We start from the raw sequence: 14142 nt of genomic DNA on the forward strand, positions 1-14142 counted from the left end.
GAGACTCAGAATAAAAAAGCCAAACCCATAAAAATATTAACATAGCTCTCTTGGCTGGTGGAACTATGGGTAATTTTTTTCCTTATTCTTTTTTATATTTTACCAAGTTTCTTTATCAACATAACTATTTCCATAATTTTAAAAAACTACTTTTAAATATGTAATTTTCACTAAATCTTTAGCCTCCCCTCTAAATAGCCACAGCATGTTCATGCTCTACCTGAAAACTGGCTATCACCTGAGGACACTTTTCCTTACAGCACTTTCTCTCCCACACTCCCTGTACTACTGGGACTTACCGGGAGGTAAATGTCCTCCTCACTTATCACTACTACTGTTCCTACTTCTCCCCAACACAGCTCCTTTAAGGCCCATGCCATCAGATTATGCCACCTTCTACCCACCCTAATTACTAGTGATACAATTCTTGATAGCTCCCCTTCAGTCACTGAATAGTTTAGCAACAGGCTTATTCTCTTTCCATCTCTACGTTTTTCATTACTCTTAATTGAAATATCCACATGAACAATCCATCCAACATTTGGCCTCTATATGATGCTCTTTTCCTGGATCCACCCCTATGATCAGACCTTAGACCTTAAGATCTCAGTTTCAAGCATCTCAATAAACCTTCCTACTTCTGATTTCTTCCCCCAATCCATCTTTAACACTTTTCCCAGAATTCCAATCCAATCCACTCCCATCACTTTCATTTTCAGAATCTATTATTACCTTTAAATCTTAGTTTCCTATGTCTAAAATCCCTGCCTTGCTCCTTTCTCACTCTGCCAGTGAGAAAGGAGCAAGGCAGGGATTATAGACATGGGACACTAACACCACCCAAAACTCACCCAGCAAAACACTCACCCAACAAAACCTCAGACCTTTTAAATCCAGCTCTCTGCCTATTCCATACCTTTTACCAAGTAGCTGAACAAGACTAGAAAAAAAGAAAAAGAAAAAAAAAACACAACTGTGCTGGTTGCTTTCACTTTAAATTCATGACCACAAACCTCAAAGTGAGCCCTCAGTGTCGCCAGCGGTCACTGCTCCCCTTTACAGCAAAGGGCCTTGAAAAGGAGTTGACTACAGTTACTTCCATTTCCTCCCCTCCCATTCTCTCTTGAAGCTACTCTGATCAGGCTTTCATTCTCATCATTCCTCTGGGCATGTTATCTAAGTTACCAATTATCAGCCCAAAAGCATTTAATAGGCTTAATTATTCCTTCTTGTTTAAAACACTTGCTTTACACGGCTCCTAAAACAAGGCACGCCCATGTGTCTCCTCGCTCCTCACTGGCCACTTCGCTTTCCTCTCTGCTGGAGTTGTCTCTGTTCCCCATCTCCCCTAGGGTTCAGTCCTCCAGCCACTTCTCTCTATCAGTGCTCATTCTCTGGGCAAACTCATCCAATCTCATGGCTTTAAATACCATGCAGCTTGATGACACCCAAATTTCTATCTTTCCCCTCAACCCCTTCCCCAAATTCTAGATACATATACCTGCCACCTCTCTGCCCTAATCACTGCACTCCCCTCTCGTCATTCCTCAAACGATGCAGAGGACTTTCCAAGCCCTTCTAAAATACAGCCCCTTCCCCTACTTCATAGCATTTATCACTATATGACATACATTATCTATTTGCATGTCCATCTGCTTTATTGACTATAACCCCTATTAGAATATAAGCTCCATGAGGGTAGGGTATTTGCTATATTGTTTACTGACTAGCACAGAGTGGGCGCTAAAACATTTGTTAAATGATTTAAAGATTCGTTAAAGTTTTCTGCTTTATCTCCAAGTGGTGGGATTGAAAGGACATTTCAATAGACAAGTTGCACATTTCAATAATGTTTGAGTTTTTTACAATCAACATGTATTACTTTTGATATGAGAACAAAGGAAAAGAACAAGTAAAAATGTTAAGCTTAACAAAAATGAAAAATAATCAAATTATATGAATTTGAGAATATATATTTATGTAAACTACTGAGAAAAAGTTTTATAAACAGGTCAGTAGGACTTAGACAAGGATAACACCTAAGTTTTATAGGTTTATCTTGAAAGCCAACTGTAGTTGGTTGTGGCTGCCTGAAGCATTATTCCCTTTAGCTAAATTGGGTTCAGCAGAAAAGAGGGTTGCTTTCCAGGAAAATGGAAGGGGTAGGAATTGTGGAATTCATGACAGATAAATGATACTCCATGACTTTAAATCTATATGTGAACTATTTCCAATCCTTTATATTCAGCTGAGTGCTCACAAGAATTCTGTACTTGTACTTGCACCACCTACTTGAGATCACCATATAAATGTCTATGAGAGACCTCAAACCTAGCAACAACCAAAACAGAACTTCTGATCAGCAATGCCCTTTGAATCAGATAAAACAACTCTTCCCCTAGTCTTCCCTCTTTCAGTAGAGGAACCTTCATTCACTCAGTTGCTCATGTAAAAACTCTAGGAATTATCCTTAATTTCCCCCCTTTCACTCAACCCTTCACCTAAACATTCATATCTAGGAGCAAATCTTATTAATTCTAGGCCCAACGCATTTTCTAACTTTAGCTACATCTTTCTACCTCCTAGATTATTAGTACCTTAGACCAAGGGACCCTGGCCTCTTATTTGGTCCACTTTAATAGCTTTCTAGTTGGTCTGCCTGTGTGCCCTCTTACCCCCTTTTAATCTTATTAACTACAAAGCAGCCAAAATTATTTTTAACGATACAAATCAAATAATGTCACCCCCTATGGTTTCCTCCTCCACCTAAAATAAAATCCAAACTCCTAACCCTGGCTAATTTTCCCAGGCCTATCCCTCCGGCTTTATTTCAAAGCACTCTCCCCTTACTCCCTATACTTCTGCCATAATGACCAACTTTCAGTGCTAATGTTCTTTCCACTACAGGGCTTTTACACTAGCTGTTCCTTAGACTAGAATGCTCTCTTCAACACTCTGATCTCAATTTAAATCCTCCCTCTTCAGAAGTCTTCTCTTATGACTCAATCTAAAATGGCACCTCAGTCACTAACATCCCATCTTAACTCTCTGCACAATTAACTGCTAGATACTTGAGTGGTTTATTGATTAATTTGTTTGTGTCTCTCTCTTTTACTATAATGTAAGATCAAAACAGTAAGTTATCTTGTCCTTTCACCACCCTGGTGAGAGGGTCTACTTAATAAATATTTGCTGAAAATAATTTGTGTAGCTTTTTAATGTGTTATATTTCAGAAAAAAAAAGTTCTCTTGTCCTCTGTGTGTGTTTATTTATTTATTCATATTTGTGGAACAAGTGAATGGGACTAGAGCTAAGTAAGAATTCCCAATTTAGGATTAGAGAAAATAATTCTCTGAGGCTGAAAAAACACAAATTTATTTTGATTCTAATTGAAAATGTACCAACTTTTGCCTGGCAGAGTTAGGTGCTGACTTTACAACAATGAAAAAACAGTTTGCCCTTATGGAGCTTAAGGAAGACAATAAGACAGGCTATTTCAACATAGTTAGTAAATGCCACAAGAGGAGTAGCAGGCGCTGCTACAGGTATACTTAACCCCTCCTGGGAGGCAGATGATCAGGAAACGCTTCCTCAAGGAAGTGCCATTTAGACTGAAATCTAATCTCAAGGATGAGAATTGTTATCTATGTACTTGTGGGGGTGAAGGGGAAAGGAGAAGGACACTCAGTGTAAGAGTATTTTATTTTGGAGAGAGGAAACAAGAGCAAAGCTCAGAATCCAGAAAGCTCATAACATGTTTTCAGGGAACTGAGTTATTTACTGTGGCTGGAGAGCAGAATAGAAATTGAGACAGGGTGAGAGAAAGACTGAAGAGATAAATGGGTACCAATGTGAAGGCCTACTGAGGAATTCAGACTTTATCCTGAGGGCAAGAAAGCCATGGCAGGATTTAAAGCAAGATTATTTTTCCATGTACCATAATCTTCATTAAAGAAAGATCACTTTGGTCACAATGTGGGAAAGAAATTAGAGGGAGACAGAAAGGTCAATCTCTTCCAAGCAACAAATGATAGGAGAATTAGGATAATAAGAGTGGAGACAAAGTAAAATAAAGATTAAGATCCTACTCTAAGAAGTATTAGAAGCAGCCACAAATTATAACACAAAATAAAATAAACACTGAACATGCAAATAAAGAGGTACAGATGTAAGTTACCAAATCTATCAGGAGTTAAGTTTCATAGAATATGTGGACCCAAGCTGAACTTTCAAGGAAATATGTAAGATTTCCAAAGATGAAGAAAGGAGATTCCAAGTTTATAAAAGATTTTTACATAGCAGAGATGATTACTAGTACAAATAATTTAAAGAAAAATTTTAAATAATCTGCATGTTTAAAATGTATACTGTATCCTATTTTTTAAGCAAAAACTTGAAAACCTACGTTTATGACTAATTTATAAGATTATAATTTCATTGTAATTTTTAAAGTCTATTCTATTCAACTGCAAGCTATAAAAATCATCACAGTCTGCCCTGTAATAGCTCTTCTATCATTACAAAGATAGCTTTACTAACAGTAAAATCATATGGATAAATTAGACAAAAACAGTCCAGTCAAGACATATCTATATAAATAATTCAGATTGTGAAATAAAGGCACATAATGTTCCATTATTCTGATAAAAATTAAAATAATAATAACTTGACAGAAATTTAAGAGATAGTAACGATACACTAATTCAGAAAATATTTATTGAGAATTTATACACACTCACACACACTTTTACATACACATTGGTACTATGACAGGCAACAGCCAAAGAGCTAAAAGATAGATTCTTCCTCAAGAATTTATAATCTAGATAGGGAGAAGGACATAAATATGCTTCAGTAAGCAATTTTATAAGACTTCTGCAATGATAATATAACTTTATAAATTAAAAATTGTTCTAGAAGAGATTTTAATATTCTTTTGCATTTGATAGTGCAAAAGACAGATGTCAAAGGAATAACATTCTAACATTAATACATTTTATATTTCCAATGTTCTACTCTACAGATATAGTGTTGGATTTAAGAAAATTACTACTGATTTGATTTACAGAAGATCAATTACTAAACACCAAAAAGAAATATCAAACCCTAGGTAAACACAGAAAAAAACAGTAAGATGAAAAGAGAAATAATCTATGTAGAAATTTGTTAAAGACCAAAAAACCCCCAACATAATAATAATTTAGATCTGTAATTTAAGTAGTATATTTATCACCTCTCATTTTAATACCTGAAAGTAACATACCAACACTTACCTTACAACTATGAGCATGGCTATCAGGATTGAACAAATAGGATCTGCTATCATTAGACCAAAATTCTGCATCATGATGGCAGAGACAATTACACCAATACTCCCAAGTGTATCTGCTAGAATGTGTAAAAATACACCTAGAAATAAAACATAATGAAAATCAAAATAACATTTTCTGATCAACTGAAAATGCAAATATTTCTTAAAACTATATTCTTGAATATATATAAAAAACTAGCAATTTGAAAATCAGTAAGAATGCAGATTCACTGTTTAGTAAAGAAGTAATATTGATAGTACCTTTGGGAATTGAAATAATCTTTCCTTTTAAAAAACAGCAGGGGTTAAAATATTTGACTCATTAAGTTATGCTTGCTCTTAATGATCCTTAGTATTTTGCTATAATATAAATGAAGAAGTAGAGAAATAACTGATTTAAAAAATTTTTTGTGCACATTCATCTCTGGTTAAGAGTCCAGAAGTTAATTAATACTTTGTTAGAAGAAAACTGCATTAGGCTGAAAGAATCAGTCAAGAAAACATTGTTTATAACTACAAATATATGTACACACAGAGCCCTCTGCTGTTAATTAAAATTATTACCATTTGAGACTAGAATTTCCTATGGACCATACTGCTAATCCTGGTAATTATCCTGAAGGTATTGTTACCTAGTTACACACTAAACTCAAACCTGATATGAAAGAAAGTAGAGATTTGAATATTTTAAAGTGGACGTAAATATATTTTGAACTTTTAATAATTAAATATTACATTAGTAGGATACTGATACTCTGCCCAATAACCTAGATATATTAACATTTAATAATTGATACTTGACTGGAAAACCATTAAAAAAATGTCAAAAATTAAGTTAAGTATACATTATTTAAAAAAATTTTAATTAAAACAAATTATTCAACATTTAGATCTGTAAGAGGTAAAATTTACTGTATAGCAAAACACTGTATCTTAAACAAACCTCAACCACATGTTGCTAGAAATAGAACATTCTTCAACAGCATCAACTACTCTATCTGAAAAGAAATATCTAAGTGTGAAACCATGTGTCTACTTTAGAAATATTTTTCTTTTTTATTATTCAATAAGCAATTAAAGGTAACCCAATTATGTTTTAGGTATAAAACAGATTTATTTAAACTTGAAAACACTTTCTAATAATTTAAAAATGGACTATTAACAAGTTGTTAATTGAATCTTAATACACTTGAATTGAATCTTAACACACTCTATGAAAATATGCTTCAATCGATCTGCTAATGTGGAATTTTATATCATGTATTAATATCAAATGTAACTGATTCCTCAGTACCTAATATGCTTTTTCATTTGTACACAGCATTGACCTTTACAACAACTCTTCAAAAAGTTAACAGCTCTTTTTTCTATAACAAAAAATATGTTACAAGCACACTTATTTAAAAAATATTCTATTTCTCTATGGTGTTTCATATAACAAAGAATTAAATAGGTTAATAAATTTTGGGACCACTTTAAGTTTTAAAATTAAAACTGGAGGGAGATACACATGGAAGTGGATTGAGGGTCCCTAACCTTCAAAACTCTTAAGTGATATGTGATTTTAAATTTTTATACATTCTTTAATCAATGTTTTGGTAGGACCAGAATTGAAAGCAGCTCTAAACACTGAAAGGGAAAAAGAAAAGAACAAAGGTTCTTGATTTTCCTTTGACTGGCAAGTCCCTGGCTACATCTTATTTGCTGACCTGAAAACTGTTTACTAGCAAATGTCGTTAACTAACTAAGCCCTTCTTACTTTCCAGTAACTCTTTCAAGAAGAAAATCACTACAGAGAGAAATCTAAACTAACATGTTTAACTTATATAAAAATTAAAACCCTTAAAAGACTTGGTAGGATACTGATATTTTAACTGCCCAAGAACCTACAAAGCCAGGGGTCATATTGAAAATGCAGCAAATAACTGAAAAATTCAGTAAAGTCAGTTTTTCATGTGTGAGTATCTATATGGAAAAGTTTTAGTACCTGGAAGTTATCCTAACCTTCAGCTTTCTACTGGGCTGTTTCAGCCACCATAAATTAATGGATACTCTGAAAATACAAGCTAATTTTCACAACAGCTTGTATAAAAGATAATTAGGAATGCAAATCTGACCTCCCTTCCCTCAACTTGTGATGATTTCCAAGACTAAAACTAAATTCTTATTATCAAGGCTAAATTTGTAGCATTGGATACAGATGCATTACATATGCATGATTACAAGCTATTTCAGCAAATGCTGTCCTAAAACAATTCTGTGTATTTCACAAATGGAAAACTAGTCACTACAAGACACATTTAAGCCTCCTGAAATAAGCTCTTCAGTATGGAGGAACATATTCACAGTGAAAAAGTAAAAAGCAAGAACTATATCAAAGAATAGAGAAGAAAATAAAAATAAGTCCAGTTGAAGTTGGATCACAAGCTACTGAGAAAGTCAGACTGCAGTCAAAAGTTAATAAGGGCAGGAAAATGGGGAGCTGCAAATTAGGAACTGTGACAGTGAAGTTTATATGGAAATCCAGAGCCAAAGGTTGGTTCACATCCCAAAAAAGAAACTACCATAGTTCGTAGACAAGACTGATTTTCTCTAGCTTGTAAAATTCTGTAATATATCATTTTACATAATATGTAAGTCCTCTTTAGGTGTCATCATTTGATGCCTATGGATACGAGAAAGATCTCCCTTTGCATTATTTTTTTAAAAAATATAAAGGACTTTACTTTTGAGAGCAGTTTTAGGTTCACAGCAAAACTAAGTGGAAGATAGAGATTTCCCTTACGCCCACTGTTCCAACTCAGGCATAACCTCCCTCATTGTCAACCTCCCCCACCAGAGTAGTATATTTGTTACAAATGACACATCATTATGACCCAAGTTCACAGTTTACATTAGGATTCACTCTTAGCTCTGTACATTATTTGAGTTTGGATGCATTACATTTTTAGCATTAAATTTTTCCACAACATAAATACACATTGAATGTTATTCTTGGAAAAATTATTTAATAATTCTACAAAGGCAAACATACTATTATTTATTACTAATATATTTATTACTAAATATTACGGTGTTACTAGAGTCACTGGCATGAGTATTTATTTAGATTTAAGCAGTATAGTTTCTGAAGATTTTAATCTTCTTATTAAATCTGAGAAAACAGCCTAGTGACAGTTAAAAGAACATCTGCTAATATACCTAATAGTATATATTAAAAAATCGACTAGGAAGGCTAACATTTTAAACACAAATACTGTGTTATACATTTTTCTTAAAGGAAAACTTCAGATAGCTCAAAACTACGAAACCAGTTTCATAAAACAGAAATATACAAATTGCTTGTCATACCTTGTAAAATCTGTCTACTGGGTCCTGTTGTTTCTTTTAAGGAGGGGCCATCTGTAGAGAGTTAAGTTAAATTATTTTAAAACATGTCTTCATTCCTGATTCAATTTTTGCAACTCAGAGTACTTTTCATTCAAATGTATCGTGAAGGATGCATGACTATATAGCCACATCAGACCTACAAAATTATTTTTAAAATTTAATATGGTAATTAAATGAAGATAGACATAGGAAATTTCAAACTGCATCAACAGTACAGAGTATTTAGGAAATTATTATATTAAGCAATCTAGTAAAAAAAACAGTAAATAAAAACATTGAGTCTTCTAATATTCATAACATACCTTACAGAGCCTGCTGTACCAATTTTACAATTGGAAAATCCAGAAAAAATAAAACTATTGCTTGATATTATAAGAAGACTAAGAAATGAAGCCAGGACAGCATCCAGGAAAACTGGACTATGGCAGTTTCCCAATAGCTTCTAGATGAACGCGGCAAGCTTTTCATACAGAAGAGATAAAAATACTTTTTCATATTGCCTTTATAATGACGAAATGAAAAAATACTGCAATTTTTATACTTGGAAGATTACTAATCAGTATTAACATCAAAGCAGAAAATACAGGTAAACAATGTAAAAGATCAGCAATGTTTGTTATGGGATCATCAAGTGGACTGACGAGCTTTCTGATCATGACTAACAGTCATGGTTCTTGGCCCACAGCACCAAAGAGTGGACACACCCTTGTTACTACATCTTTGGTGGAACACTGTAACAATGCCAGAAGAAGTATAAAAGCATAAGGCTACACAATGACTTCTGTCTTAATATGGCACTGCTGCGTGGGGAGAAAGATGGAGCTACCTTGAAAATCCTGATAGTCAAAAGTGTAACTCTTCTAAAAATGCAGCTCCTAATCAGAGCATGAGATTTGTCTATACATAGTTGGTCGAGATAAAGACAGTCTTTTTTTTTTCCTTTTCCATTATGGTTTATTATAAGATATTGAATACAGTTTCCTGTGCTATACAGTAAGACTTTATTGTTTATCTATTTTATATATAGTAGTTTGTATCTGCTAATCCCAAACTCCTAATTTATCCCTCTCCCACCCCCTTTCCCCTTTGGACCATAAGTCTGTTTTCTATGTCTGTGAGTCTATTTCTGTTTTGTAAATAAGTTCATTTGTGTCATATTTTAGATTCCACATATAAGTGAAATCATATGGTATTTGTCTTTCTCTTTCTGACTTACTTCACTTAGTATGATAATCTCTAGGTCCGTCCACATTGCTGCAAATGGCATTATTTCATTCTTTCTTATGGCTGAGTAGTATTCCGTTGTGTATATATACCACATCTTTCTTATCTATTCATCTTTTGACGGACATTTAGGGTGCTTCCATGTCTTGGCTATTGTAAACAGTGCTGCTATGAACATTGGGGTGCATGTATCTTTTTGAATTAGAGTTTTCTCCAGATATATGCCCAGGAGTGGGACTGCTGATCATACGGCAACTCTATTTCTAGTTTTTTAAGGAACCTCCATACTGTTTTCCACAGTGGCTGTACCAATTGACATTCCTGCCAACAATGCAGGAGGGTTCCCTTTTCTCCAAACCCTCTCCAGCATTTGTTATCTGTAGACTTTTTAATGATGGTCATTCTGAGTGGTGTGAGGTGATACCTCATTGTAGTTCTGATTTTCATTTCTCCAATAGTTAGCGATGTTGAGCATCTTTTCATGTGCCTATTGGCTACCTGTATGTCTTTGGAGAAATGTCTATTTAGGTTTTCTGCCCTTTTTTTAAATTGGGTTGTTTGTTTTTTTGTTATTGAGTTGTATGAGCTGTTTGTATATTTTGGAAATTAAACCCTTGTCGGTCTCATTGTTTGCAAATATTTTCTTCCAGTCTGTAGGTTGTTTTTTCATTTTGTTTATGGTTTCCTTTGCTGTGCAAAAGCTTATAAATTTGATTAGGTCCCATTTGTTTACTTTTGCCTTTATTTCTATTGCCTTGGGAGTCTGACCTAAGAAAACATTGGTACGATTTATGTCAGAGAATGTTTTGCCTGTGTTCTCTTCTAGGAGTTTTATAGTGTCATGTCTTATATTTAAGTCATAAAAATAACATTTGGTGATAGGTTATGTAATTTTTAGAATGTAATTCTGAAGGTGTTCAAAGAATTAACTGAAACTGCTATAACAGAATTCCTTAAAGTTTCTTAGTACTGATACTTACATTATAAGGATGGAAAATAGGAACAGAATTGATGCCAAACCTGTTTTATGCTAATAAGTGTTATTTATCCATAAACTAATTGAGGAAAAAAAGACTTCCAGTCATAACATTAAGATATGCATTTCAGGGACTTCCCTGGTGATGCAGTGGTTAAGAATCCACCTGCCAATGCAGGGGACATGGGTTCGATAAGATATTGAATATATCTTATCAATATCTTGGGATCTTCCTGGTCTGGGAAGATCCCATATGCCATGGAGCAACTAAGCTCGTGCGCCACAACTACGAAGCCTGCACTCTAGAGCCTGCAGGCCACAACTACTAAGCCCACGTGCCACAACTACTGAAGCCCATGTGCCGAGAGCCCGTGCTCCACAACAAGAGAAGCCACCGCAATGAGAAGTCCGCGCACTGCAACGAAGAGTAGCCCCTGCTTGCCACAACTAGAGAAAGCCCGTGTGCAGCAATGAAGACCCAACACAGCCATATAAAATAAGATATGTATTTCAAATAAAATGTTGCTTTATGTTTATATACATATCAAAAATCAAAATAGAATTATTTTCATTGACTTTATACTAGTAAACGCTACAATAACTCCAACCAAAAGAAATGTTTAAATGTTGTCTTGTGTTCCTAAGAAATAAAATATTTTAATTTATATACATATTTTATTGCCAAGAAATATAACAGATGGTCAACTAAGGACTTAAATATACTCCATTTTATAAAATTCTGGAAAGGAAGTGGAATAGAAATAAGAATACGAGGAGAAACAGGATGCTGTAAAATTTATAACTGTTTATGCATTTTTGAATGGGTGACAGTGGGTCTCAAATCACTAAGGTATTTAGAGTCCACTGACTGACTATATTCAAGAGTAATATGGAAGTTTCATTCTAAAATATAATCTATAAGGTATCAGAAATTACATTCTTTGCAATTATTTAAACAAATTTTTTTAGAAATCATCTTAAAAATGTGAGCAATATACAGTTTTTCAAAATTATTTTGGGATGCATGTGAGCAAAAAACTTAGAAACGCAGGTTTTAAAGCATATCAGTGTAATAGTTACAAAAATATAGCAAATGTTAGAGACTGAAAAAATTAGGGGCTTAGTATTCAATCTATAAGGCCCATTTCATATTGTCAAACTGAAAGCTTTAGGATTTGGTCTGTGTGCCAAGTATAGACAATTTTTAAGCATATAATTTATTTAAAGATTAATCAAACGGTATCACCTAAGCAGCTTCTATCTATTAATCTATATTCTAAAATTTCGTGAATAAACTATTTAAATATAATTTTAAAATACAATGTTAATTAAGTTGATAAATACCTTATAATTTAGTACCCAGTACAATATAAGTTAGCATATAAAGATGTCTAAGGAAACATGGAGGTAAATATCAGGTGATAGCTATCAAAATTACAAGAAAAATGTGAAAAATTGAAAACTGTCATATTTTTATAAGCCTATATATGGCACAAAAGGCCTCAGTATACTTCAAAAAAATCATTTGCTAAAATGCAATAGTTCCTCATTCACTGACACTCATTTAAAATAGTGGCATTTTATTATAATAAACTCACTGAAAAAAGCTACATTCACTGCCTATGCCAAGTTAATTTCATTATATACTAAAAATAAACTAGTCCAGGAAACCATTCAGTCTGACTCATTAGAAAGGAACTTGATTGCAATATTTTTAACAGATTATTTCAACTACAAAAATTAATCTACGCAATTTCTGTTTATTTAAAAAACTGTCCACTTGAAAGTATTTAGGCTGTACTCACCATAAGAATGAAAGCGTCCATGTCCATGAGCGTGATCATGGCTATGTGCAGCACCATGTTTCAATTCATGACTATGGCAATGATCTCCATGGCCATGTGCCTGATCCAGAGCACCGTTAAAGAGGGAATGACTGTGTCCATGGCCTAAAAACAAAGAGTGTTAGAACAAAAGTTATGTAAAAATATATTATTTAATGGTTACAATAATACTGACATTAGTGAAAAGAATTATCTCTAAAACCAGATTCGATTTACTTGTAGAAAGTGCTACAGATTCACTAAAACAATACTGAGTTTCTAGTATAAAGTACAGGAAGGAAATAAAAGCATGGAAGGAAGTAGATTTTCATCTCCAGTAGACTTTACTGGAGATGAAAATAAGTGAGAAGTACACAGAAATATTTTAAGAGATTAGACAATGTTGTTCATTCATTCATTTGGAACACATTATGTTACAGCATCATTCTAGGCACTAGGGATAAAGCAGTGAATAATACAGACAAAATCTTGGCCAAAACTTTGCCAAGTACTATTATACATACTAACAAAGATAAAACAATGCATGCATATGGTCACATTAAGACAGAGGCAGGGAAGCAGCTGCATTTGGTAAAAGGATCAGTAAAATTAAAGCAGGTAGAATCCTTAGGGGAAAAAAAGCACAAAATAGTGGGGAATCATTTCTCCATAGCAGACCTAAAAACTACTAAACCATCATAGAAACATCTTCTACAAACTATTCCAAAGCATAGAAAAAGACTGGATGTTACCTAATTCAAAAATATCACTTATATTTACAAAAATCCTAAATGCCAGAAAATCAAATTCAGCATTGCATTTCATGAAAAATCATGAATAATGGAGAAATCAACTTCCAGAATGGTGGACAGAGGATGTGGGCAAACTAGCTCTCCTAAAACAACAAAAATATGTGGAACACAACTAAAAAATTTCAGAACTCTGACAATTAACCAAAACCACAAAAGAAACTGAAAATCATCTACCCAAGAAACTACCAAACCTCAGTAAGATAGTAGGGTCTTGATGTTTTAACTTAGGGCTATGCCATTCCACTTCCTGCCTCAGCTCAGTTGAGAATAGCCAAAAGCCAGCAGCTGTGCAGACAGTGGAGAGATCTGATTTCTTCTGAAGCACTGTTAAAAGCACCATGTCCAGAGCACAGTCAATATTTTGTCCAAACTTGCAGTTCCCTGAAAAAAGTCTCTATTCTCAATGTGATAACTATCAGACTCAGAGTTCAGCTTTGAGAATTCAATAGCCATACACCGCAGGAAATGAATTAATCCAAGGATGTCATACAACAGAAAAAAAAAACTACAATAATATCAGCAACAACAAACTCTGAGAGGGTGAAGTAATCTGATATCAGTGTCATTTTAATATAAAAGGTCCAGTTTTCAACAAAAAAATTATA

The 14142-nt window shown here is 33.8% G+C and overlaps 1 protein-coding gene across 3 annotated transcripts in view; it reads right to left on the reverse strand.

Annotated features, from left to right (window-relative positions):
• The window catches only part of SLC30A7 (solute carrier family 30 member 7), a 77071-nt gene that overhangs the window by 36687 nt on the left and 26242 nt on the right, over positions 1-14142 (reverse strand). For all 3 annotated transcript variants that reach the window (XR_003794641.1, XM_029230739.1, XM_029230740.1), the window contains exons 6-8: positions 12708-12851; positions 8664-8714; positions 5275-5410 (exon numbers count right to left, since the gene is read on the reverse strand). Coding sequence is in view for 2 of the 3 variants with exons in the window: in XM_029230739.1 (XP_029086572.1) it covers positions 5275-5410; positions 8664-8714; positions 12708-12851 (331 nt within the window). In the remaining variant the exon portion in view is untranslated. The remainder of the gene's footprint in view (positions 1-5274; positions 5411-8663; positions 8715-12707; positions 12852-14142) is intronic.

The sequence above is a fragment of the Monodon monoceros genome, unplaced genomic scaffold (assembly GCF_005190385.1).
Source record: "Monodon monoceros isolate NGI ecotype Baffin Bay Population unplaced genomic scaffold, NGI_Narwhal_1 Super_Scaffold_18, whole genome shotgun sequence".
NCBI classification, from domain to species: domain Eukaryota; kingdom Metazoa; phylum Chordata; class Mammalia; order Artiodactyla; family Monodontidae; genus Monodon; species Monodon monoceros.